We start from the raw sequence: 26,474 nt of genomic DNA, 5'->3' as shown, positions 1-26,474 counted from the left end.
AAAGATATTAATTTTATTCTTAAAATAGCGATTAGATTGTACAATATTCTATATATATAACTATATCTTATATATATATATATATATATATATATATATATATATATATATGATTATTACGTTTATATATCATGTATATGATTATACTTCAATTTTTATTAAAAAGAACAAAACGTGATTTAATTATTTTTTAATACTTTTTATTATTTTTCCTGTATATACGAAGAGATACAGCAGAAAGAGAACAAATATATGAACATATTTATATATAATTAATAAGTAATATATATATACAAGGTGGACTATTTTAATCCATCCAGTCGAATATCTCGAAAACCAACCCCGGGAGAGAAAAATATTTCAGACAAAAGTTGTTCGGTTCGAAGGGGGACATAAGATGGTGTCATTGGTTTGACCATGGATGGTCGTTTAAAGCTCACGTGAACGACATCTTTAATTTCTTAAATGGAAACCCCTATTTTTCAATGCATATTTTTGTAGCTAATCTCGAGAGCTTTTCAAAACACTATAATAAAGTATTTTTTTATTAAGAACTTTATATATATAGTATATACATATATGTATATATATATATGTATGTTTTTATACAAAAAAATTTTTACTGGGCCAAGAAACATCATAAGATAATAATTCGTCAAAGTATAAAGCTTGGTAAAATATTAACAAACTTTGATATAATTTTAATATCATAAATATTTTTATTATTTCTTATATAAATATAAAGAGTTCGTACAAATATTAATATTACGAATAATTAGGCGTAATTATAAATATTCAATATTGTCTAGCAAAGGATTGTATGAGGCAAAGCGAATAATGCATTGATTTCAAATATTCGTACATACTCTCTGTGAATTCAAATTGCAGCACACAACTAGAGTGAAAATCTGCATGAAAACAAAGCTTCCTTTTAATATAAAAAAATGTCGTGTGCAATTAACATTTTGCTACAGAAATCTCATTTTAGCAATGCATTCAAAAAAAAAAAATAAATATAAAAACAAAAAATATAAAAAATAAGAAATAAAAATAAAAGATAAAAATGTGTTTCAAAAATAAAGTATTTGCGACGATAGATTAATACTATTAATAGCCCACGAAACCGACAGAGATCTCTCGTGACAAAACGGTTTTAGACCTACATTATGACATTTATCAAGTTATACTGATTAAAAAAACAAGAACTATCGGATTAAATAATCACCAACGATCGTATTGAGTTTTGCTTTTTAGCGCTTCTCCTTCGATTTGTTACGCTAATTCGTGGCATTTCCAGGTGGAAACGGAGATACAGAAAAGTATGCTCAGAGATAGAAAAAAGTCAATGTTCCGGACAAAATCCGGAATTCCCTGTATAAATTCGTATGTTAATTTTGTCGTCTAGCATTTATTATGCGTTACGCAAAAGAGATGGAGACGCGCCCGATCCTACCAAGGTCGCGATGAACATGACTCTTCCTTCACGTCTCCTTCACGAACGAAAAGACGAAGGAACGAACAAACTCGCTTACACTCTCTCTCTCTCTCTCTCTCTCTCTCTCTCTCTCTCTCTCACACACACACACACACACACACACACACACACACACACACACACACACACACACACACACACACACACACACACACACTTGTTTGCAGACTTTCACCATTTCTAAATCTATATCTAAAAAATCGTTGTTCTCGTTCCAGTCAACATTTAAATTTAAAATGAAAACTAATATGACAGAGAAGCAAAATATGAAAGAATTCGCCTATTTTATTATGGATTCTGGTCCATAAACGCACATACTTGACTTTTATGCATTTCTAGAGGAAGTTGGGAAATTCTAGGGGAAAGATACTTTGGTGAGGGGTGAATTTCGTATATTATTATATCTAATATTATAAGCTATAATTGGCACTAAAAACTTCACACTATAAATTAACTTAAATATTATAATATCACTAATTTTATATAAAATAATTTGTATTTTATAATATCGTCCAGACTTTCCCAGGGTATCTTCTCATGATGACGGCGGTATTAACGAACAAACTTATTTGTTTGTTCAGTAGCGGGATTCTGTAACTCGAATCCTTAATGACAGTTTCGGTATCGTTGCGCAGGTATTATATATGGTAAAAAAGCTGCGCAACAATACCGAAACTGTCGTTAAGAAGTTACATACAGAATTCCGCCTCTGCTAAGTCTCTGATACAATCAAAGCACGTAAATAAAACAAAATATCAAGTTTTAGCGGAACGAAATGACAAAAGATCTATAAAAACGTATTATTGCATTTGCAAAAATGGGACTTGTGCTATATTGGATATTGTGCCTATATCATGACATTGATGTGGTATTTAGGTCACGGCAAACATTCAAATGCAAGAATCAAGTCATTAGAGTATATTGCAGATATTTTTATATCATTTTCTGACAGTTTTGCCGCTGAAGGTAATAATGAATAGGTATTAAGACTGGTAATTGAAGCGATCATAACTTCTTCCACCCACCGTCTCAGAACCTAAAATTATTTTTCTAGTAAAGTACATAACAAATATCTACAAAATGATATGTATGTTTCAATACTACTATGCGCCAATATGGCCCATTTTGGGCGAAGTTCTTTAATGATTTGGCACTTGTATATAATGTTTTCTTCTTTTCGGTATGTTTTTTTGTTTCTCGATTGTATTAAAAAAGGTCTAAAAAATGTGAATTACATGAAATATATATATTATATAATCGAAGGATCATCCCGAAGATTTGTGTCTTGATCGATCGTCAATAATACGAACGAAGTACTATACTGATCATTTGAAACTAACTCACTTTCCCATCATTGCATTTGTATAACGTAAAGATATAAATCTCCAAAGAAACGCAACACCGATAGATCTTAAAAATTAATGAGCAATTAAGCTCGAATGGACATAAGGAGATTGACGGCGATCTGCTCGACGGCACTCGGAATTCCTGTCGAGTCACTGGACTGGGCTCAATGTCAGCGCATAGGGAAACGAGTCGATCAATTCGGGGAATCTTTCGCGACGGGCGAGAATATCCCGAGAGAGATGTACTCAGGTGGAGAACGTGGACACGTGAAGTGTAACGTAGATTTTTTGGTAGAAGCTTCCCGTGGTAGAGGGGCGGCGGAGTCCGATCTCGTCGTATAAAAGTCTTTGGATCCACTGCTTCGAGAAGAGTCGCTCTTCGTTCGAAAACGTGATCTCAATAAGGTACGTACGCAGTTGTATGACCGTATCTATATATCATAATAATAGGAGATATATAAGAAGCTAAAACCGAACATGTTCGACTTTTCGGGAGATTGCTTGTTGTTGTCAACTTAAAAAAGTATCCCAGCATGTTTTTGTTAATAAATGTGATTGCGAATTTTTATCTGGAAATGAAATATATATGATATAAGATCTTCGAAGTGCCTTATCATGTCACAATTTTAAAAAGTTTAAAATTACAAAAATATTTTAACACATTTTACCATAACACAAATACGAGATGCGATATATATAGAATTAAGTTTTGTTTTGTTTAAAATTGTCAAAATTTTTAAAAGTTTCAAAAAAATTTATTAATATTTTTGTAATTAAATATTGGATTGTAAGTTAAACCAGAGAATTTATATTTACAATCAACATTTTTAATTCAATCGTTTATAAAAACTTAAGAATGTTTTAAGTCGCTGAATATATATCTAACGTTAAAATTAATTCAGAATAACATATGAAATTCATATAATAAATCAAAATTTAAAAAATGTCGAATTTTTCGCATAAATTTACAATATATGGTTATGGAGTTTTTCAAATTAATGATGTAAAAATTGACGAATACACAATTGCTAAATGTATAAAATAAATCCAGTATTCGCTGAATTATCCGTAGTCCTTAATATAAACCACAAACTTGATTCGCATTTAAACACACTCAATATCTCTTCTGAAAAAATAATCTTTAGCTATTAAATCGCTTTAAATCATTTTATCTTTTTAACAATCATTTGTGTCTCCTTTCAGATGGCGATGAGGTGCATTGTAGTGCTGGTCGCCGTGTGGGCTGTAATCTACGCTCAAGCAGAGTCCGAACCCGTTGGCCAGGATCCGCAGCAGACGTTGGTGGCACCTACAGCATCATCGGAAATCGCGCCGCTGAAATCGGAAACGGTGTCGGGCGAGGTGACCGAGATACAGTCGCGTAACAAAAGAGCGCCGATCCTTCTGAAAAAGGCTCTTTTGGGTGGTGCTCTCCTCGGTGCCGGAGCCTTGGGTGCTGGAGCTCTGGGTGCCGGAGTTCTCGGCGCTGGAGTTCTCGGTGCTGGATTGTACAAGGCTAAATAGTAAGTTGATTCTGAAGAGAGGAAATATTGGAAGGGAAAGAACGGTTTTGCTGGAGTATCTGAAAATTTAGCTAGGTACAGAGAAAATAATTTTGTTGGACCGTAAAAATAATTATGTAGGACACTCAAGCTAGTTGTTAGAATATTAAAACTTTTTGCAGCTTTTATTATCTTAAGCGTCCTTACATAATTATTTTGATGGTCCAACTTATAGCTAAGTTTTTAGATACTTTAGTAAGACCGTTCTTTCCGTGAAAGAAGGACAAGAAATTGGATTTCAAGTTTTAGATTTGCAAACTAATGCAAATTAAGACGTGTTAAGTATAACAAGTATTGCTAAAATTCCTGCTTCATATATAGCTGCAGCCACATTAAATTGTGACATCAAAAGCGAGGAGTTGGGCGAGTCTTGTTCTTTTTTCTCGAAATAGATTGACTGTTTTGCATATCGCCACACGCGTTTGATGATATAAATTAATGAAATGTACCAAAGATCTCTTTTTTTCGACTCGCGGATTAATGGCAGCTGAAATGCTTCATCGATTATCTCATATATTATGCCAAATCTGTCGAGAACAAATTCGACAAAACATCTGTTACAATTTTGGTCGGCAGAATGTCAACAGAAATGTGATAGAAATCTGCGGAATATGACTGAGAAAAGCAGAATTTGCCATTTTGTAACCATCATTTAAATGATATATTCCATTCTGCTCGGTATCTACTTATTGTTAATTAATACGATCATAGTTTATCATGCAATCTGCCGCGATATTCTGCTCGAATTTGTTGGCAAACTGCTAGAATTTTAAACTTACTGTTAGGATCTCGACATGAGGTTTTCGTTGGAAATATAGGACACATTCAAATTGATCAATTATATGTATATGTATATATTCTTTAAAACAGAAAAGTAAAAAGTCTTCAAACACACACATACACACATAGACGCGCGCGCACAAAATGTATTTTATTAATTTATCAATTTATGCTATCGAGCGCGAATATTATGGCGTACAGGAAATTAATTGAAATTAAGGTAATTATTTACAATAGGGCCTTTTCCAAATTTTGATATTTTCTTACGGCTCTCTTGGTAAAAACCTTTGCTGTGACTCTGACAGTGATAATCAATCGGGGGAGCCCAAAAAATATGCACCCTACCTATTTTTTAATCTATTTTTTTTTAAGTATTGTTCAATTTTCCACGCAAACGTTTAATTTTCTTTGGTATTTATGCATAGAAGGGGCCCTCTCTCCGATTTAGTTTATTTTAAGTTGGGGGAGCTTCCCGAATCATTTCATACATATATATATATATATATATATATATATATATATATATATATATATATATATTAATGATTCGGGAAGACTCCCCCAACAACATATTTAAAAATAAACCAAATATATATATATATATATATATATATATATATATAAGGGACTCAAATAACTTCGGAGATATACATACACACACGCGCGCGCGCGCGCGCGGGGTACAAGGGGAAGTCTTCGGCCCCCCTCCCGTACCCACCTCCGCTGGTAGGCAGCGTGGACTTCGCTTTACAACTTAACATGTTAAAGGCTGCGGTCCGAATTCACGCTCACAGCGTTGTAAAGAGCGATGCTTTCAGCGCTGTGAGCGTGAATCGGACCGCACTCTTACCTTAGCATTGCTTAGCATGTACTTTAAGGGGATCCTATAGTGGCGGTAGTTACCGACATTTTTTCATTTTAAGGAATTTTTGAATTGGCTTTACAGAATTGCAAGTTTTTGGTCTAGAATTAAAGTACGCACAAAAATCTACATCGCGTTGTACGATTTCATATCGGGAACGAAAAAAAATTAAAAATTTTACTAATTTGGGCACATACAACTGTCATCTGATGACAATAACAAAATTACTGCAGTTTATATATATATAATGACACCAAGGCGACGTAGGGACAACATGGGTAGGAACAATATCGTGTAAATAAAACTAAGATTCAACGTCTAGAAAAAAAGATTCCGTAAAATGAAGTTTTATTAAGCAAAAGCACATTTAGGTTGACAGAATAAGCAGTATTGCGTGTAGCGAGAGATGGCGCAGCAATCGAACAAAGACAGATGCCTCTGGTTAGACAAGGACAGACATAGATATATAACATAGAAAACAGGATTAGAAATGTTGACATTACCGACGTCGAGGAAGTTCGGCCTTCGCTATAGGATCCCCTTTTGCAAAGCAACGTCCACGCTGCCTATCGGCGGAGGTGGGTGCGGGAGGGGCAGCCGAAGGCTCCCCTTGCATCTCCCCCCCCGCGTGTGTGTGTGTGTGTGTTCAGGCATGTCGGAAAAAATAGGTTTAAAAATAGGTTAAAAATAAATTGGTAAAAAAATTGGTAGGGTACATATTTTTCGGGCTCCTCCGATTGATTATCATTGTCGGAGTTACAACAAAAATTTTTACCACGAGAGCCGCAAGAAAATATTAAAATTCGGAAAAGGCCCTATTGTAAATAATTACCGAAATTAATAAGTATAGTTTATTTTTACGTAAGTATGTACATGAGTAGAAAATAGTTATTTGTGTAACCAACCCGCACGGGTTCGAGTGGGAAATTTCTCGCGTGGGAAATTGGCTATTTGTCGCACAGATGGCGCGCGGAATGGGCCACTTTCCACGCACGTGTGATATAGGCCGGTATTCATAGTCGGTTCTTATATTTAAGACCATCTTAAGTACAATTTTAAGATGTCATTAACCAATCACAGAGCCGTATTAGCATCTTAAGATATTACTTAAGACGGTCTTGAAATAAGATCTGATTATGAATACCGGCCATAATAGTTATTTGTGTAACAATAAGTGCTGTAAGATGGAAGCCTCCGGCTCGTGCGTCCACTCCGCACGTCCAATTTTTAACTTAACACACATGTTACACACCCTATTTTATGTTGCAAGTGCGTGGAAAGTGGTCTATCACGCACGCGTCGCGTGCGTAATGGGCCATTTTCCATGCACGTGTGACATAAAAAGAAGTACACGCGTTTCTCGCTCATTAAATTCGTAATATAATAATTTGTAAGAGTCTGCGTGTTCTTGTCGATTTAGTTTGCGACATCAACTTTCAGATATTCAGTTAATTATCCGTTTGCGCGAACTAAATTAACATCAATTAACGCATACAAAAATTTCACACATTTTTATTGTCAGAAAGATTCGTCGAAAGTCCATCATTGCTATTAATTCAATTTTCACGATGTTAATCGCCGCGGATTTCATAAGTTTGTCGAACCATACCGAATGTCCGCTGAAGTTATTAGAATGAAAATGTCAAAGATTCTCGATTAAATGTCGTAAACTTTTCCTTAGCCTTGCTGGCGGATATGGTGGATATGGCGGATATGGTGGATATGGCGGACATGGCGGATATGGTGGATATGGCGGATATGGCGGACATGGTGGATATGGCGGATATGGTGGATATGGTGGATACGGCGGATACGGATATTCCCACAGTTATCCCAACTACCATTATCATTACCATAACCATCCCCATTATCATAATTACTATCCTCATTACCACCATTACAGTTACGGACCAGGTTACGGCTATTGGTAAAAATTGACTGACTTCAATGCATTATAAGTAAGTTTATGATATATATTATAAAAATTATTTTTCTTGTTTTGCTGGATTGTTAATTTTCAATATAATTTATATCAATAAAAAAAACCATTTTATTATTAATAATATACATATATACAGGGTGATCCAGTAATACTTATACAAACCAGAGAGAAACCTGAAGGCGGTCACTGGACGGCAACCGGAAGTCATGTTCTGATACTACTCTCTGAAAAAGTGGACGTCAACTATACGTCCCGTTACGCTCGGTAACGGTACGTGGCTCATGTCCGAACTACTCAGATGGAAGATAACTCTAGTCGAGATGATCTCGATCCTTGTCTCATTTATTCATCTATTCATCTCATCTGATTCTCATCTGGACTATCTTTCATCTGAGTAGTTCGGACATGAACTATAGCACATACGAACCATGTACCGTTATCGAGCGAAACGGACGTAGTTGACGTCGACTTTCTCAAGGGACAGGTCGAAAATGCGACTTCTGCCGGCTTCAGAAAGATCGAAGGGATGGCCGCTTTCATGCCGTTTCTCTATGTACAAACTTTGGAGATGAGTTTTCTACACATAAACAAGAAAAAATGTCATATAAACGAGGGCTATTCAAAAAGTTCCCGAACTTTGTCTGTATAATTTTTGGAGGTTTATTTATAACTTATTTAGTCAGCTTAGTCAGAAGGAGATAAGGCTGACTAAGGTCCGTATTCATAGTTGGATCTTATTTCAAGACTGTCTTAAATAATGTCTTAAGATGCTAATACGACTCTGTGGCCCATATTTATAGTCGGATTTTATTTCAAGACTGTCTTAAGTAATGTCTTAAGATGCTAATACGGCCCTGTTGATTGGTTCATAACATCTTAATATCGCACTTAAGACGGTCTTAAATATAAGATCCGACTATGAATACCGACCTAAGTTGTAAGTAAACCCCAAGACCAAGTTCGGGAACTTTTTGAACAGTCCTCGTATTGTAGGGGAGACCGAGGCTAAACCGTCAGTTTTTTTTCGGTGTCGATTTTTAACAACAAAATAAATAATTTTAGTTAAATGTGGTATACCACTGTAAAGAGTGAACCTTTAGCTACAATATAGGAAATTTTTATCTACGTCACTTTGTTTAACCGGTATGGAGCAAAAACGACAACGGTGGAAAAATTGAAATCTCAAAAATGCCGGGGTTTAACCGTCACCCCCTTCCGGGGCTAATCCGTCACACTGCATTTTCAATACATATATATTAATAATTGTTTTTTAAGAGAAAAATATAAAAATTCATTTAAAATTTTACTGCTCAGTCGCCAATTCTCTCATTTGAGGCGAGTCAGTAAGGACGACGCTCGTTCTTCGTTCTTCATGAGCCGGCTGTCTCGGTGCGGCTTCAGGAATACTTTGAAGCGTCGTTGCGCTCAAGTTCCCCCACAATGTATCACCATAATGAGACATGGATAAAGCCATGGGATCGACTTTGTCTTCTGATCGGCTGCGTCCGAGTCGGTTGCGTTGAGGTAGACTTTTTCGGGATCAACAAAAGTAAAAGGGTACTCCCTATCCGTAACGCTGTTCGTCAAAAATTCGTATTCCTGGAAAATGTCCGGGTTGAATGGAGAAATTTCAGTGCATTCAAACCCGGACACAATATTTTGATACGTTACGACAAGTGGTAGTGCCTTAGCCACGATTCCGGGGATGTCGTACATCGTCATTGTCCTACCAGGATTCGACGTCATCCAGTTATCGCACTGTGCGTTTACACATTTCTTTAACGGGTCGTAGATGGTGCGTTTCAGCGGTTGCAGCTTATGCGAACAATGCGGCGGTGATGATAGGACAATGATTCCATTCGCTTTACAATAGTTGAGACCAGCGATGGACGAATGTGATTCGTGATTGTCGAGTATCAGTAAAACTGGATCGTCGACGGAGGCATGTACATGGGACTGGAAAAACTGTAAGAATTTGACAAAATGCTCCACGTTCATCCAGCCACTTGGATTCGCTGCACCTGTGCAGCCTGGTGGTCCGCCGTTAAGAAAATATTCCTTAAAATGTTTACGAGGAAAAATAAAAAAAGGAGGTAGAAATTGCCCAATCACTGACACCGCCATCATCAAAGTTACGAGGTTTCCTCGTTCCGCAGAAGTCACTCGCTCGATTTGTTTCACTCGGCCGATGATTCTGTTCGGTGTCTGAACGGTTGTTATTCCCGTCTCATCTATATTCCATATGCAGTGAATTGGGAAATGATATTTATCCCACACAGATTTTAGCAGCGCAAAGAACTTTCTACATTTGTTCGATTGAAACTAGTGGCACGTGCTAAACTTGTCGTTTCTGGTTTGCGTATGGATAATATTAGATGTCGTTCGAGCCAATCTTCACCGGCCATGCGAGCGGCTTCCCACGATGCTGGTACCTTCAGATTCAATTTTTTGGTTAAATCAAAGGCAAAACCGCGGGTTTCCTTCGCAGATAGCCCAAGGTACATATCGTTGCAATGTACTAAGTATTCCACTAAAGTCTTTTCAGAGTCCATAACCTACATTTGAAATTAAGACGTTGCATGAATATAAACTTTGCTGAGCAGAGTGCATGCTTTTAAAAATTAATAATTATTAGTTGCTTTCCATTTACATCAAAACTCAGATAATTCTCACTTGTGATGTCATTCTGTCTTTATTATTCATTAATTGCCAAAAAGGATAGAACGACGTCACAAGTGAGAATTATCTGAGTTTTGATGTAAATGGAAAGCACCTATTAAGTACTCACCGAGATATGTCCTTTATGTAGTACGACCACGTCATCCAAGTTTTCTATCTCATCGTTGTTCTTCTTCAACCAGTCGTTCAACGTGGTTCTCCGGACATCGAATTGTTTTGCGGCTGCGGAAACGCTCATTTTATCTTTTCTCACAAGAACTGCCTTCTTGAGTTGCTCCTTGTCGACGGGAGTCGTTTTGCGACGAAACGTGCGTACCATTTCCCTCCTATACAAACTGACGCACGTGCAAAGGAAGACAGAATAACGGCAAAACGCTCGAGGGAAACCTAACCTGAAATCGCCGTGAGCTGAAGTCGTGCGCCCGGCGCGCCACAGTGACGAAACTGCCAGACCAGCCCCGGGGCCCCGGGTGCTTACTGACGGATAAACCCCAAACACAAGTTTCAGGTTTGATCGCCCACGAAATATTAGACATCAACGATAATGAAAAAACTACACTGGATTCGTGTTCAGCATGCATTACTCTTTATAATCACGTACCTCGAGATTTGGAGAGCAAATATTATTGCAGATATTACAAAATTTCCACGCGCAGAAAATTTCACTTTCATGCACCTTCCAAAAACACACGTTTGCCCTCGTAAAAATCACAACACGGCAGGTAACCTGCCGATACTCCGTTGGTTACATGGGTACCATAAGCAGCGTTTACAATGATAATAGCGAGTTTGCACAATATACAGGTTCTGAGATATTTGATTTGACGGTTTAGCCCCGGTCTCCCCTATATATGTCCAGAAATGCCTGATTTATGAGTTATAATCGAAAGATTACATTCGACAAAAACTGACAGAATACATCTATAATGACACATGACCATATGTAATATATTTTCAGTTCAATCTGTTTATAATTCATAACAAATGCTCCAAATGTTTTGCATCCACCTGCTTCAATGGTAAATTAGTTTGATTATTGGCTAATCAGCTCAAATATACTATTCGATATGCGTATCAAGAAATCGGTGTAAACTAGGCCAATGCTGGTAAATGGACTTGTCGGATCATGGATTGTCGCACTTTTTAAAAAACGGTTGCGGATGATTTCGCAGACATTTATGATGCGTTGGTGAAGCGCACCTCTCTTTATTTGTAATTTCAATTGCATAAATTAGGGTTCTTAAGTTTTAAGTGTCTCCACAGATGAAAATCTAATAGATTTAGGTCAGGAAATCATAGTAGGTGCAAATCTGAAATGTAATCTTTCGATTATAACTCAGTGCATGACATTTTTTTATTTATATGTGGAAAACTTACTCCCAAAGTTTGTACAAGTATTTCTGAATCACCCTGTATATACATATATATATGTATACAAGGTTGTTTATTTAAAAAGTTTCCACCTCAATATCTTCTAAAATCTGAAGTATGCGTTGTATGAAAAAATGTTTCCGATAAAAGTGGAATAGTTTCGAGGGAGACATATTTTGGTCGTTTTTTTTTCTAGATAGCGCCGCCGCCAAAAAGATATAAAGGTCACCTCCACTTTTTTAAATAAAACTACTGTTCATTTCTAAACACCTACAATTGTAGCTCACTTCAAAATGAACACAATGATGATAAACATTCAAGGTCATTCAAGGTCACAGACATAAAAAAGTTGAAAAACAAAAGTTTATTGTCCATACTCGAATGCGCATCCATGGACATTAATACACATTTTAATTTACTCTCTTGAAAATGTTGCGGTGTCAGCTACAGGAATATGCAATAAAAACGTACGGGTTTCCATTAAAAAATTTAAAGTTAACCTTGACAGGGGAGGCGGTTTCAAGGTAATCGTAAACAAATATCATCTGTCTCACTTGATATTCTACAACTTTTGTCTGATACGTTTTTCCGTATCTTTCATATTTTTCGAGATATTTGCCTGGGGCAATTAATATGTACATATGTATATGTCGTAGACAAATAGTTATTTTACGAAAATAACTTTTGACTTAGGGCCTAAGCAGAATGGCTGTCTTGGCAGTGTTTTATGCCTTAAGTCTTTGTCTTATGTAACGCACAATACTGCACAGTAAGACTTAAGGCATAAAACACTGCCAAGACAGCCATTCTGCTTAGGCCTTTAGGCAAATGCTATCTGCCTGGTCAAATGGCTTTCGCCCATTTATTTTTATGTTCAAATACTATTTTCCTAGTTAAATGCTATTTTCCTAGGCAAGTGCTATTTGACTGAACCGCTGTTATGCCCGTATCACACTAGCGATTGGCGATTGCGTCTACGTTTGCGTTTACGTCTCTTGACCAATCAGAAAGTAGCTGCTGGCGATTGCGATTTGCGATTTCCGTTCTGATTGGTCAAAAGACGTAGACGCAAACGTAAACGCAATCGCCAATCGCCTAGTGTGATACGGGCATTAGGCAAATGGTATTCAGCAAAGCATATGCATTGATGCATTTCAAGTAAGTACACATGTAGGCGGAGGAAGGGCTCCGAGGGCTCCGCCTGCGATTCCCTCACATAAAAAACTAATCTAACTCCAAGCCTATTTCTAAAAACGGTAAATATTTAGTATTAGGGAGCCATCTCCAATTTCCATAATTTTGAAATATGTTGTCAATATCATTACTTTGAATAATAATGTTGCGAAGGTTTTAATCGGATCGTTGCTCATTAAAAGTTAGGTAATTGTTTAGAAAAACTTACACAGCTCCTCACCTCCAATATTGGTAAAATTATGCTCATTCGATACGTTTTGTATGAAACGAAAGAATATGTTGTGTGGGTGGAAAAGTGTATGCGTGGATGCAGTGGGTTCGGCCCCGGTGCGGGGGGCTCCACCTCCAAAAAAACTTTCCAACCCAATTGTTGTGGGTGGAAAAATGTATGTGTGATCCACCCGCCAACAATTAGGTTGGGTTAGGTTAGTTTTATGAAGGTAGAGCCCCCCACAGGTGGGGGGGCGAAACTTACTGCATCCACGCATACACTTTTCCAACAACACAACAATTGGTTGGTAACACATAGTCTATATACAGTATCATAGAATTATACCATTTATTATATTTTTCTTCGTTAATAACTTTTTAATAAGCAACGACTCCCAACTAAAACCTTCACAACATTACTCAAGGTGATGACCATGACAACATATTTCAAAATTATGGAAATTGGGGGTGGCTCCCTAATACTAAATATTTACCCTAAAAACTTGAAATTATAAAATTTGGTCGAAATAGGCTTGGAGTTAAATTAGTTTTTATGCAGGAGAGGGACTACTGCGGGTCTTACGCCTACAGGTGTACTGTCTATAGTGTCTATATACACACATATTAACAAATTACTTTCTTTAGTATTGACACAAACTGTTATACTTCTCATCAGTTGTACATTTGTTAATATCTTTTTAATAAATAGCAACGGCTAAAATCATATTTACGCTTTCTAAAACATAAAATTGTATACATACTTTTCAATATACCAACTATTCTCTGCTTTAACATGGCGTACATACATCTGCAGTGAATATCTATGTTCAGCATAAATAGGTTTTCAGCTTGTTTTTGCTAAAAAAAAGGTTACATATTCTTCTAATTCCCCCGATTGATTATTACTGTCGGGGTCACAACAAAGATTTTTACAAAGATAGTCGCAAAAAATATCAAAATTCAGAAAAAGTCCTATTCTAAATAATTACCTAAAATTTATTTCCATTTTCCTAAAAAGTGTTCAGGCAAATGCTATTTGCCTAGGAAAATAGCATTTAAACACAAATAAACGAGCGAAAGCCAACTAATTTGCCTACGGTCTACGATATATATATATATATATATATGTGTGTGTGTGTGTGTGTGTGTGTGTGTGTGTGTGTGTGTGTGTGTGTGTGTGTGTGTGTGTGTATGTATGTATATATATATATTATATATATATATATATACACACGAAAAAGCCATAGTTGCTTTTAAGAAAAAGTATGCAGATGCGTGTTGCAAATTACATATTTTTTCTTAAAGTAACTATGCCTTTTTTCATACCAATTGATTTGTCTCATTATTCTGTGCATAAAAGTATTAAGGTAACATTACCGAAAACTTCATGTTTTACAAGATATTTTGTATTTTATGTCAAAATACTAGAACTTTCAAGCCTCATAACTCGAAAAATACTTAATAAAAAATACTTTCTTATAGTGTTTTGGAAAGCTCTCGACATAAGCTACAAGAATATGCATTGAAAAATAGGGGTTTCCATTTAAGAAATTAAAGGTGTCGTTCACGTGAGCTTTAAACGACCATCCAAGGTCAAACCAATGGCACCATCTTATGTCCCCCTTCGAGCCAAACAACTTTTGTACGAAACATTTTTCCGTATGTTTCATATTTTTCAAGATATTTGCCTGCATCTTTTAAAATGGGCCACCCTGTATATATATATTATAAAGATATCAATTATTTTTGAGGTCAACATTGCAATGTCTGCTTTCTTTTGTCACTCTTTGTATATCTTAATCAATATAGTAATCAATGTTTTTTCTTCTAGATCTCGTCTTGATGAATGGAACTACCTATCATACAACTTATTGGTACCTTTTGTTTATTGTTATTATTTATTAATGACAAGAGTTCTTTTTTTTACACAATGTGCGATATTTATGTATCGTATGAGGTTTTTTTTTATAGATCAATTGTATCTATTATAATATACATAAATGCCTTTGAAGTACTGTGAATGATAAAAGTAGAATAAAAGTTCTAAATAAAACCGATAATACAAGATGAATCGACCAGCCGTAATTATTATTGTCCAACATATCTTTCAAAAAATTATTTATAGTAGTAAAATAAGAATAAAAAATATCCTCCTTTGTGCTAAACAACACATTTTATTCAAATATATTTCATGGATTTCATAAGAAACACAATAATAAAAAAATACACACGTATCGTTTTTTTACACATTATACAGTAAAATATACAATACAATATATCAAACATCTAATATATTTAATTCTGCTAATCTGTATTGTCGCGTTTGAATATTTCTGATAAGAACGGTGTTAGATTTTTCGTCAATCATTCTGAGTAATGAAGGCAATGCGATATATCCGATGCCGATACTCTTTGCTTGGCTGAACGAAAAGTTCCCTAATGTTATATATCCCATAACTTCTCTATCGCAAGAATGACGAACTTCTGTACATTTTGAAAGATACAATTCTGACATTTTTACCGATTGATCAGATATAATTTTACAGTGAGATAAGACTGTTGTACGTTTATCTTCGTTCAACTTTCCAGTAGATTCTTTCAGTAACTTCAACGCATTATTTTTTGACGCTCGATTCCATCGAACTCTTTGTCGCCTTAATCGTTTTAATAGTATTAAATGATTCTTTCGTAATGTTTTACGAATTTTTTCGTTCGAATCACTGTGACATTTTTCTACAGGCCCAAGCCATTTCTTATTGTTTTCAAACATCTTCAAATCTTCGAATGTCGGCATACATATGATTGCGAATTTTTTTGGCGATCCTTTTCCCACCATAGATATTTGAACGCGTATCAGGCAATTTTTATAATCATTTAAATCTGGAATATTAGATTGCGTATTTTCGATAAGTAATTTTGAATTTCTACTTTTGGCAGGACAAATATCTGCTTGTAAAAGTAACAAGAGCTCGCGATTCCTTAGAACATAAAAGTCTTCGTTGCCCGACCAGTCTTTCGTCAAATTTTTCCAGTCGCAAAAGAAAGGACTAGAAATTCCGAGCTTGACAAAATTAACTCTTCTATTTGGTGGATAACGGAAATATTTTTTAGTCAATTCCTCTTTTGTAATCAATGCCTCTCTCGTATACGCAGGACTATCAGGATCGTTAATATCGGGTGTATCTAGATTCAAACTTTCAAAAGCTATCGATTTTGATTCTTGAAGCCCACCTACTCTTGAACATTGCATTAAGAATGCAAGCCAAAACGGCATTGCCCATTTGGCTGGTACAATAACATCTATTCCAGAACCAAAACCTGTCAACATACATTGTGTTCTTAATTATAAATCATAATCAAAGAAAAAAATAAAATAAAAATGTCATAGATATCTATGTAAAATAAGCTTTTTTAATGTATAGTTCTAATTTTTTTTAGTTGTTTTTTATTTTAAAAAGGTTTTTAAAGAAGTTTCATAGTTTTAGGAGGAAAATATAATGTACATATAACAAATTTTATATAGCATTTCTTAGAAAACATGAGTATTTATATATTTTTTAATGAAATCATATAATTTTTTATAATTGTAATTCAATTCTTCTAATTATTTTATAAAATAATTATTAAAACGTTCTGTAGTAAAATTATACAAAAAATTAACAGCTTATAAAATAATTTTATACTTTGTTAAAATAAAATATAAAATATTTCGTAAATATTCATTTTACGACAAACTTTATCTTGATATACTTTAATATACAAACTAATGAAATAAATCAACGATATGAAGAGATTGATGTGAAGAGAATGTATAATTGTTAATTGCATTAAAACAAGTATATAATTACAAATCACATATTTGTGCAATTGTGTTTGCAATAATGATCTTTTTATTTAACTTAACTGGATATTTTTATTAATTATAATTGTTACGACGTTTCGACCATGGGTTTTAATCCTTTTCAATCAATGTAACTTATGATATATAGTATACAGGGTGATTCAGAAACTTGTACAAACTTTGGGAGTCAGTTCTCCATACATAAACAAAAAAGGAAAGTCATATATACATATGTCTGGAAATATCTTATATATGAATTACAATCGAAAGATTACATTTCAGGCACGCACGTTTGCCTAACCTAAATCCATTAGATTTTTATCTGTGGGGACACTTAAAAGCCCTAGTTTATTCAACTGAAATTACAAATGAAGAGACGCTTCATTAACGCATCACAAATACTTACCTACGAAATCATCCGCAACCATCATGGGATTTTTAAAAGGGTACGACAGATCATGATCCAATGTGTCCATGTATGCATTGAAGCAGGTAGAGGACATTTTAAGTATTTGTTACGAATTATAAATAGATAAATAAATTGAAGATACATTACGTTGATCATGTGTTATTGTAATTGTATTTTGTCAATTTTTGTCGAATGTAATCTTTCAATTATAACTCATAAATCACAAGCATTACCGGACATATATATACGACATTTTTTTCTTGTTTACGTATAGAGAACTCATCCCCAAAGTTTGTACAAGTACTTCTGAATCACACTGTATATTGGCAAGTTACATCGATTGAGAAAGACCGAAACCTTTGGCCGAAACATCGTGACAATTATAATTAATAAAGGTAGCCAATTAGGTCAAATAAAAAATCGTTATTGTTAATTATTTACTGGCAAGGTAAAATTTTCTGATTTGGTTTGTATTCTATTGATATTGTGTTTGTATTATATTGATACAGTCAGCTCATTATTCTGTATATAAAAATGTTAAAAGTTGGGTTATTAAAAAATGTTTTACGATACAATATGTTACATAATTGATGTTAAAATATATTTGAATAAAATACAAAATATTCCATAATAAACTATTAATTTCATTATGACTTTACTTAAAATTATAAAATAATTAAAACAAAAAGGGTATTAATTATAGAATAATTAAAACAAAAAAGATAACATTGATATCTCACGAAAAATGTGTGGAATAAAAATTTATTACACATATTGTATTTCCTAAAATTACGAAATTTTTATTTTAAATATTTTTCTCTAAAATGAAAAATACTGGTAAAATAACTTCGGTAATATATGAAAATAGTTTATCTTACGTATATTACTAATAATAATATATTCAAAATTGTACATATTACATACCTGTAATAGTTCCAGATTTCTGAATAAGAAGTATAGGTATTTTTGCCATAATATCCTCATTATAATATTGGTCATTTGATACACCAGGTACAAGACATTCACTTCTAAGCTTATTTATAATGCTTATGGGCATGCAAGAACTGCTTACAATATGGCGTATTTCTGAATCCCAAATAGGAGAACAGTTGGAATTAGTTATTGGCCGATCAATAGGAATTGATCGAGAAAATGTTTCTGTTACTTCAGTATTACATTTTGTTCTTTTCTCAGGTAAGTAGAAGCGTGGATCTAAAACAGTTACTCCAATAATCATATTTGTTGGCAAGTGATTTGGCGATTCCAAAGACTTGAATATTTGCCACAATTGTTCTTGCACCTTGAAAGCCTCCATATTTTCTTGTTTTTTATAGTAACTAATATACCATGTCTTTTTACTAAGTTCTATATTCAAATATTTGGAAATTGTAGTATTTTCTTCATTTATTTCATCAATTGCCATCTCTTCCGTAGGCTGCAGAACATTGTTGTCTACTGATATTTTACTCATATCTATCGTTTTGCTGCTTAACGAGCTATCGTCATCTTTTAGAACAGTGAAATCCGAGCAAAGATTTAATTTATTTAAGGACGGCAATTTTAATGCCTGTGTTAATACATTTAGAGTCAATGTCCCATGAAGTCGAAATCTATTTAATGTATTTCTTAATATGATCATTTTACAACCTGCATCATTCGTGTATAAATGATTTAAATTGTGGATAATATCGGTTGCATCTTGCTCAGCCTTGTTCTGCTTAAATTCAAAACTTGCTATAATTTCACTAAGAAAATCGTCGTAAAAAGCAGGATGTACCCAAATCCAAATAGTTTTAATATCTGTTTGGATATTTGATTTGTTTGGTCGCCAGAAAAAAGTCACATTACCAATAGGAAAACGTGGGTAACCATCTTTCCTGAAGAACATCAGAGTACCTTCCCCATGGCCATTAATATATTTTTTCGCTACAAAAGTTAACTTAGATGGATTACAATGCGCTCTTAAAGTTGTCTTTAATAAGTTTTCCTCCCCTGTTATCTCAATGCAAGTGTAGTAAGAAATATCTTGTAGAAGGCAATATTTTGCGGCAGATCGATAATTAGCTTTAAAACACTTGTCGTTTGAATGACTCGCAATTCTATATCTCCATTTGTCAATCATGTGAAAACGTTTTGCGTGCCAGATGTGTGTGTCTAACCAGATTTTATTACGTTGTCTGCAACTGTATTCAGAAAGTAAATTGTGTGGTCTTCTACGATACTTTCGAGATAGTCGCTTGTTTATTGATGGTAAATCTTTGCCATTTCCTGATTTTGCCATTTGTGCCAAATGTGCCTCTCGCAATCTACGTGGCAATCTTTTGACATTATGAGACATGACACGTCTACGCATATATACAGGCAGCTTTTGAAATATTAACTTGGTTTGTTTAGGATTTTCTGTAAGAATATCACATAATAATTATAAATATTTAACATAACAATAGATTAGAATCATCCAGAGATAACAGAGTCACAGACTGTGACATTATTTATATTTATAAAAAAAATCTAATTATAAAGTTGAAAAGTATCTAATTATGTAATTTATTTTCATTTCATAAACGTGTAATTTGTTTCAATAGTGATCGATATTTCCTAAATGTTTGATAAAATGTTAGGGAATTTTTTACATTTTGAAATAATCTTTATAGAAATTGGATGAGACTTATATTTTTTTTCTTAGATATTCTAATAATTTTTACCTTAAATTAAGATAAATTTAATTAAAAAGTAAATTACACTTAAAAATTATTCTAAAAAATAAAATTTTACTTTTGTATGTTAACAGCTGTTTATATGAAAAAAGCTTATTTTCAAAAACTTGGAAGCATTCTAAAATTATTTATCTATATACCTATCGAAGATGTCATCGCAGAAATTTCATAGGCTCGTGAAGAGATAAAGTTCATAATAGACACCTCATGAGGGAGCGACTGGAACCCTCCCAAAAACTCATCAAATTGCTTCTTCTTCATGATATTTAGTTTTGTACCACCTTTTTCTTATATAGCGAACGTATTATTATCATCATCAACAACTGTTAAGCCCCTTGCACAATGCCAGGTAACAGGCAATAGCGTGGGCAATAGGAACAGGAAATAGAAATCAGAAATCGTGTATAAATGCAGAATAAACAGTGACAGTAGTGACACAGGCAATACGCTAGATGCGTACCGCAGGGGGGGGGGCGACGAAAGCGCTATCTGGGCGGCACAATTCTACACTTTTTGGATCTTTTCGTCGCCCCCCTGCGGTACGCATCTAGCGTATAGATGCACAATGCCAGGATGAGGAAAGCTAGCATAGAGTGCAGCAGCATATCAAAATTGGTAGTATTCCGCGCGAGTTTCAAACACCAATTGTTAACATATGGGTAAAATCAGTATTATAATAAAAATATTATGACTGTATGTTAATCGATAATGTTTGTTCGCATTCATTAACTGAAATAACTCTGTTACAATTTGGTTCGCCGGGTAAAGAGTATATTAGACATAATAACCTAACCTATATTGACGATCTATTTTACCGATCTTGTAAATCCTTCTTTTCCCCCGTTACTTTTGCTCCCCGAGAACGAAGCTCTTTTTTTAATTTTTCCACAGGCCACTTTGCGTATTTTTCGCCACTCATTATTTATTCTTTCGCTGCTTTGAAATTTGCGCCGTTAAGGCCTTCACACATAAAATCGCGTAAGAACGTAAAACGTAAGCGTAAGAAAATCGACCAATCCCAATCAAGTATTGTGCTGTCCGTAACCACAGTAGGGGGAAATACTTGATTGGGATTGATCGATTTTCTTACGCCTACGTTTTACGTCCTTACGACATTTTATGTGTGAAGGCCTTTAGCTACCAAGCACAGTGACTCCCCTGTGCGGGAGCAAAAGTTAGTGAGGAACCTCATTGCCAAGCAACAGGCAATAGGAACAGACTGTCGATTCTGTATCTTGGGACGAGGGGGTTGATTCTGTACCTCAACAAAATTAGCCCCCCCAAGTGGATTATTGATATATTTTTTTTTACCAATCGTTTGGTGGTTGATTGGTAGTATTTGGTACCGTATTCAAAACGTTCAGTAGTTTCTCGTTTTTCTAGGAAATCAAAAACAAATTTTTGATCTTCTTTTAGCCCCCCCACTTTGACTGTGGTAGTTTTTTTTTTTTTAATCGATTGGCGATTTTAGCACTAATCTTTTAATTGATGGCTTTATAGAAATGCAAAATTCTTGTCTAGAATTAAAGTACGCATCAAAATCTAGGTCATGGTGGTCGAATTTATATGTGGTGGTCGTCACGTATAACAAAAAATATTAATTTTTTTTTGTTTTTGATATAAATTCGAGCACCATGACCTAGATTTTGATGCGTACTTTAATTCTAGACAAGAATTTTGCATTTCTATAAAGCCAATGAAAAAATTAGTGCTAAGAAAAAAACCGAAAAAAACCGGCTAGAATCACGGCTTTAGGATCACCTTAAAAACTTTTGGTGGTTGCGCGTTTCTTTAGAAAATCGAAAAAACAAATTTTTGATCTTCTCTTAGCCCCCCCACTTTGACTGTGGTAATTTTTTTTTTTTTTTTATCGATTGGCGATTGATTGGCAATGTTTGGTACCGCATTGAAACCTTTTGGTAGTTTCGAGTTTTAAAAAGAAAGAATTAAATGTCAACAAATTTTTAACCTTTTTTAGCGCCTACACTTTGACTGTTGGGAATTTTAAATTCTTTTTTTACCAATTGTTTAGTGGTTGATTGGTAATGTTAAGAGCTGTAAGTTATTGAAAATTTTATTTTAACATTCCAGTTATGTATAGTGACGATTGCACACATTGTGGGCATTCAGGAGCGCATACGTATGTAGACACGCACTAGGCTCTGGGGTCACATGCGCATGCTCTAGGGCTTAAGCGGGGCGCACACACTTCTGCACAACGCATAATGCGTAAGCATAAGAAAATTGATTGGTCTATTTCCTTATGCACATGTGTATGGACCAATCAATTTTCTTATGCTTACGCATTATGCGTTGTGCAGAAGTGTGTGTTCCTCGCTTTAAGGTGGAAGCACATAAAATTGCAGGAGCCGTGAGCAAAACGCAGAAGCCATATGCGCATGCGCTATGGTATCTGCCTGTATTCTGCCCATGGCTGTGGCTTCTGAATTTTCAATCTACATAAACTATGCTTATGTATTTTTATGTAGATTGAAAATTCAGAAGCCATGGGCTGAATGCAGATACCATAGCGCATGCGCATATGGCTTCTGCATTCGTGCTCATGGCTACTGCAATGGCTATGCAATTTTGTGTGCGATGGCCTTTAAGGTCAATCCAGACAAACCTGCATAGCGCATAAACATAAGCATGAGAGAATTGATTGGTCCTTATGCATGTGCATAAGGAAATAGACCAATCAATTTTCTTATGCTTACGCATTATGCGTTGTGCAGAAGTATGTGCGCCCCGCTTAAGCCCTAGAGCATGCGCATGTGACCCCAGAGCCTAGTGCGTGATACTGTGCAATCGTCACTATACATAACTGAAATGTTAAAATAAAATTTTCAATAACTTACAGCTCTTAACATTAGCTCCGGTAACTTAGCCGGTCAACTTCGACTTTATTAATTTTCATATTTTTTTATCGTTTGTTGGTCGTTTGTTGGTGATTGTTGGCCTAATTACAACGTTTGTTGGTTCTTAATTTTTTTTTAAATTTGAAAAAAAAAATTAGCATTAAGTTAGCCGGAAAAATTTTATTTTTAATTTCAAAAAAGCCTAATCGATGCGTAATCGTTTGCTGATGATTGTTGGTTTAATTTTAGCGTTTGTTGGTTTATTATTAGTCTTAAAAACGAAAAAAAACGAAAAATTATCTCACATATTAAAGTAATCGAAGATTGGCAGATAATTTGTAAGAATAGTTCTTGCTAAGAAGTGGAATATATAGACCTGAGATACATATAGTACTTATTTATTGTAAAAGACATGAACATTAGGATCTATGTGAAAATTGTATGAAATAATAAGGTTCTTAAAAAAAAATGACGTTTTGTTACTTCAAACAAATCTATAATTTTTACAGTAAAACACTTTCCACAAGTGAGAAACGGAAGCATACATTGGAGAAGTAGGTTTTTTTTCAAGAAAATTCTACTAGGAAACGTATATTCACGTATGAATACGAGAATTCTCTTCAATTTTATGTAAATTCAATCAGGTTGAAGCTTATATTCTTATAAAATAATATATATTCTTAATGATCACATAAATAATCTTTATTTATAAAAATACAACTTATTTAAATTTCAGTTCTTTAAACGCAAACATAATGCGCATATCATGAAACACTGTATCATGTTTTTAAGTGATCACATTTAGGTATGTATGATATACTTTATTCTATCATTTTTTTAGCACATATGGTAAGTTTGACATTTATTTTATACGTACTTTGACAATTAGGCGTCTTGAATGAAGAGTTCATGGGAAGAAAATGATAAATTCATAATTAATCCATTTTAAGCACAATTTTATGTTTAAAAGTAGAACTTATAAACTTATACACCATGTTTCTTGATCTTTTCGCGATTTTCTGCCGATGTTAAGGTCCGTATTCATATGGCAGTTTTATAGATGTTAGCCTTAAATTGATAGAAATAAAGCTTAAGTCGTAGGCAAATAAACCAATCTTCGATTACTTTAATATTTGAGATAATTTTTCGTTTTTTTTCGTTTTTAAGACTAATAATAAACCAACAAACGCTAAAATTAGACCAACAATCATCAGCATACGATTACGCATCGATTAGGCTTTTTTGAAATTAAAAATAAAATTTTTCCGGCTAACTTAATGCTAATTTTTCTTTTTAAATTTAAAAAAAAATTAAGAACCAACAAACGTTGTAATTAAGCCAACAATCACCAACAAACGACCAACAAACGATAAAAAAATATGAAAATTAATAAAGTCGAAGTTGACCGGCTAAGTTACCGGAGCTCTTAACATTACCAATCAACCACTAAACGATTCGTAAAAAAAGAATTTAAAATTCCAAACAGTCAAAGTGTAGGCGCTAAAGAAGGTTAAAAATTTGTTGACAATTAATTCTTTTTTTTTTAAACGCAAGGTTTCAATGCGGTACCAAACATTGCCAATCGATTAAAAAAAAAAAAATTACCACAGTCAAAGTGGGGGGGCTAAGAGAAGATAAAAAATTTGTTTTTTCGATTTTCTAAAGAAACGCGCAACCACCAAAAGTTTTTAATGCGGTACCAAACATTGCCAATCAATCGCCAATCGATTAAAAAAAAAAAAAAACTACCACAGTCAAAGTGGGGGGGCTAAAAGAAGATCAAAAATTTGTTTTTGATTTCCTAGAAAAACGAGAAACTATACCGAACGTTTTGAATACGGTACCAAATACTACCAATCAACCACCAAACGATTGGTAAAAAAAAATGTATCAATAATCCACTTGGGGGGGCTAACTTTGTTGAGGTCGATTCTGTGGGTGCCATTGGCCTAGTTTACACCGATCTCTTGATACGCGTATCAAATAGTATATTTGAACTGATCAGCCAATAATCAGACTTATTTACTAGTTATTTACTATTTAATACGCGTATCAAGTGATCGGTGTAAACTAGGCCATTAAGGTAGTTGTATCGCAAAACCCATTTTCATAGGAATCTTTTAAAATTTGAACAGCATATATATTAATGTAAACACGCTCTACACACACGTGCAAGTAGAAAAATATTGACTATACCAAAGTTGAAATAATGGAAGTCAAACTTAGCACTTTTTACATGTATCGTAGGACGAAAACGGCTTCCCATATCACGTTTGTAATTGTAGCGATCAAACTACTCATACGATTTTGATGAAAAACAAAGAGATAACAAAAGAGACTTGTAAAAATATTCTTACAAAAGTACAAGACCCTTGTCTATCTAGTTTTGAAGCAATTGTTACGCGAAGTACACAATTTCTTATAGCGGTGGACGCATACGACACCTAACCTGTAAAGATCTGGCAACACTGCATTGCCGCTAAAGCTTTAAGTCTTTTCTTCAATACTTTTTCTTTCATTAATCTTCCTTTGTAACGTACAACAGACATTTTCGCTTATATTTCTTCTAATTCAAAATAACCTCAATAGCATAACCTCAATAATCTCAATAACGCGAGCATCGCGAGCTAACCTCAATGGTAGACGCGAGTCGCGAGCATACAGTGTTGCCAGATTGGTAAGACCATACAGGATTGGTTGAAAACGGTACAGTTTAGTCAAAAGTTTTACATAGATAAGTAGAGTTTTCCGTACATTATCGTATGCAGTGTGACCATTATTTTTGACTAACACTGTCGCGATACAACTACCTTAAAGGTGCGATTTGATTGACGCTAGAAACCAGCGGCAGCGTCAAGAAAATGTAGTGGAGGTCGGTTGTGTATCTTGAAACGAGGTGAAAATGACAAAAGTTAACAGATTTTATTAGATTTTGATAAATAAAATCGTAGATACGCTAATGAATTTTCTCACTTTTGTAATTTTTACCTCATTATTTCAAGATACACAATCGACCCTTTGCTGGAAGGCTAAAACTGATGCATTTCTATTTTTTTTTATATATAAAATAATTTAATTATCTAAAAGAGTGTATAATTACAATCCTAATGTTTTATTCTTAATTACAAAGGCAGCCACTGTGTGCCGTCATATCTGTGCCACTTCTGCGTGCGCGGATTCCGGCAGCCACTTCTGGTAAGCTGACAAC

The 26,474-nt window shown here is 34.4% G+C and overlaps 3 protein-coding genes across 5 annotated transcripts; 1 reads left to right on the top strand and 2 right to left on the bottom strand.

The window, feature by feature from the left end:
• The first annotated feature begins 219 nt into the window (after window positions 1–219).
• LOC139812351 (uncharacterized) lies at window positions 220–15,512 on the top strand. Of its 3 annotated transcripts, none has more exons than XM_071777105.1 (4): window positions 220–3,246; window positions 4,045–4,364; window positions 7,727–8,003; window positions 14,924–15,512. In XM_071777105.1, the coding sequence occupies exons 2-3, from the start codon at window positions 4,045–4,047 to the stop codon at window positions 7,974–7,976; spliced, it is 570 nt and encodes a 189-aa protein (XP_071633206.1). In that variant the 5' UTR covers window positions 220–3,246; the 3' UTR covers window positions 7,977–8,003; window positions 14,924–15,512. The 3 variants fall into 3 exon arrangements, 2 of the variants coding, with proteins under 2 accessions (XP_071633206.1, XP_071633207.1); XR_011731855.1 differs by lacking the exon at window positions 220–3,246 and having other exon boundaries at window positions 3,689–4,364; window positions 14,924–15,100; window positions 15,273–15,512; XM_071777106.1 differs by lacking the exon at window positions 220–3,246 and having other exon boundaries at window positions 3,692–4,364; window positions 15,273–15,512.
• On the bottom strand, window positions 8,010–11,173 carry LOC139812352 (uncharacterized). The gene is made up of 2 exons (XM_071777107.1): window positions 10,776–11,173; window positions 8,010–10,542 (listed from the first exon to the last, which is right to left on the bottom strand). The coding sequence occupies exons 1-2, from the start codon at window positions 10,983–10,985 to the stop codon at window positions 10,270–10,272; spliced, it is 483 nt and encodes a 160-aa protein (XP_071633208.1). The 5' UTR covers window positions 10,986–11,173; the 3' UTR covers window positions 8,010–10,269.
• Window positions 15,494–20,861, bottom strand: Pop1 (POP1 ribonuclease P/MRP subunit). The gene is made up of 3 exons (XM_071777102.1): window positions 20,549–20,861; window positions 18,616–20,091; window positions 15,494–16,759 (listed from the first exon to the last, which is right to left on the bottom strand). Exons 1-3 carry the CDS (start codon window positions 20,667–20,669, stop codon window positions 15,720–15,722), a joined length of 2,637 nt encoding a protein of 878 aa, XP_071633203.1. The 5' UTR covers window positions 20,670–20,861; the 3' UTR covers window positions 15,494–15,719.
• Between the last annotated feature and the right edge of the window lie 5,613 nt (window positions 20,862–26,474).

Source organism: Temnothorax longispinosus, chromosome 4 (assembly GCF_030848805.1).
Source record: "Temnothorax longispinosus isolate EJ_2023e chromosome 4, Tlon_JGU_v1, whole genome shotgun sequence".
Taxonomy (NCBI): domain Eukaryota; kingdom Metazoa; phylum Arthropoda; class Insecta; order Hymenoptera; family Formicidae; genus Temnothorax; species Temnothorax longispinosus.
The sequence above is the reverse complement of the archived record's forward strand: the minus strand, read 5'-3'. Positions and strand labels throughout refer to the sequence as shown.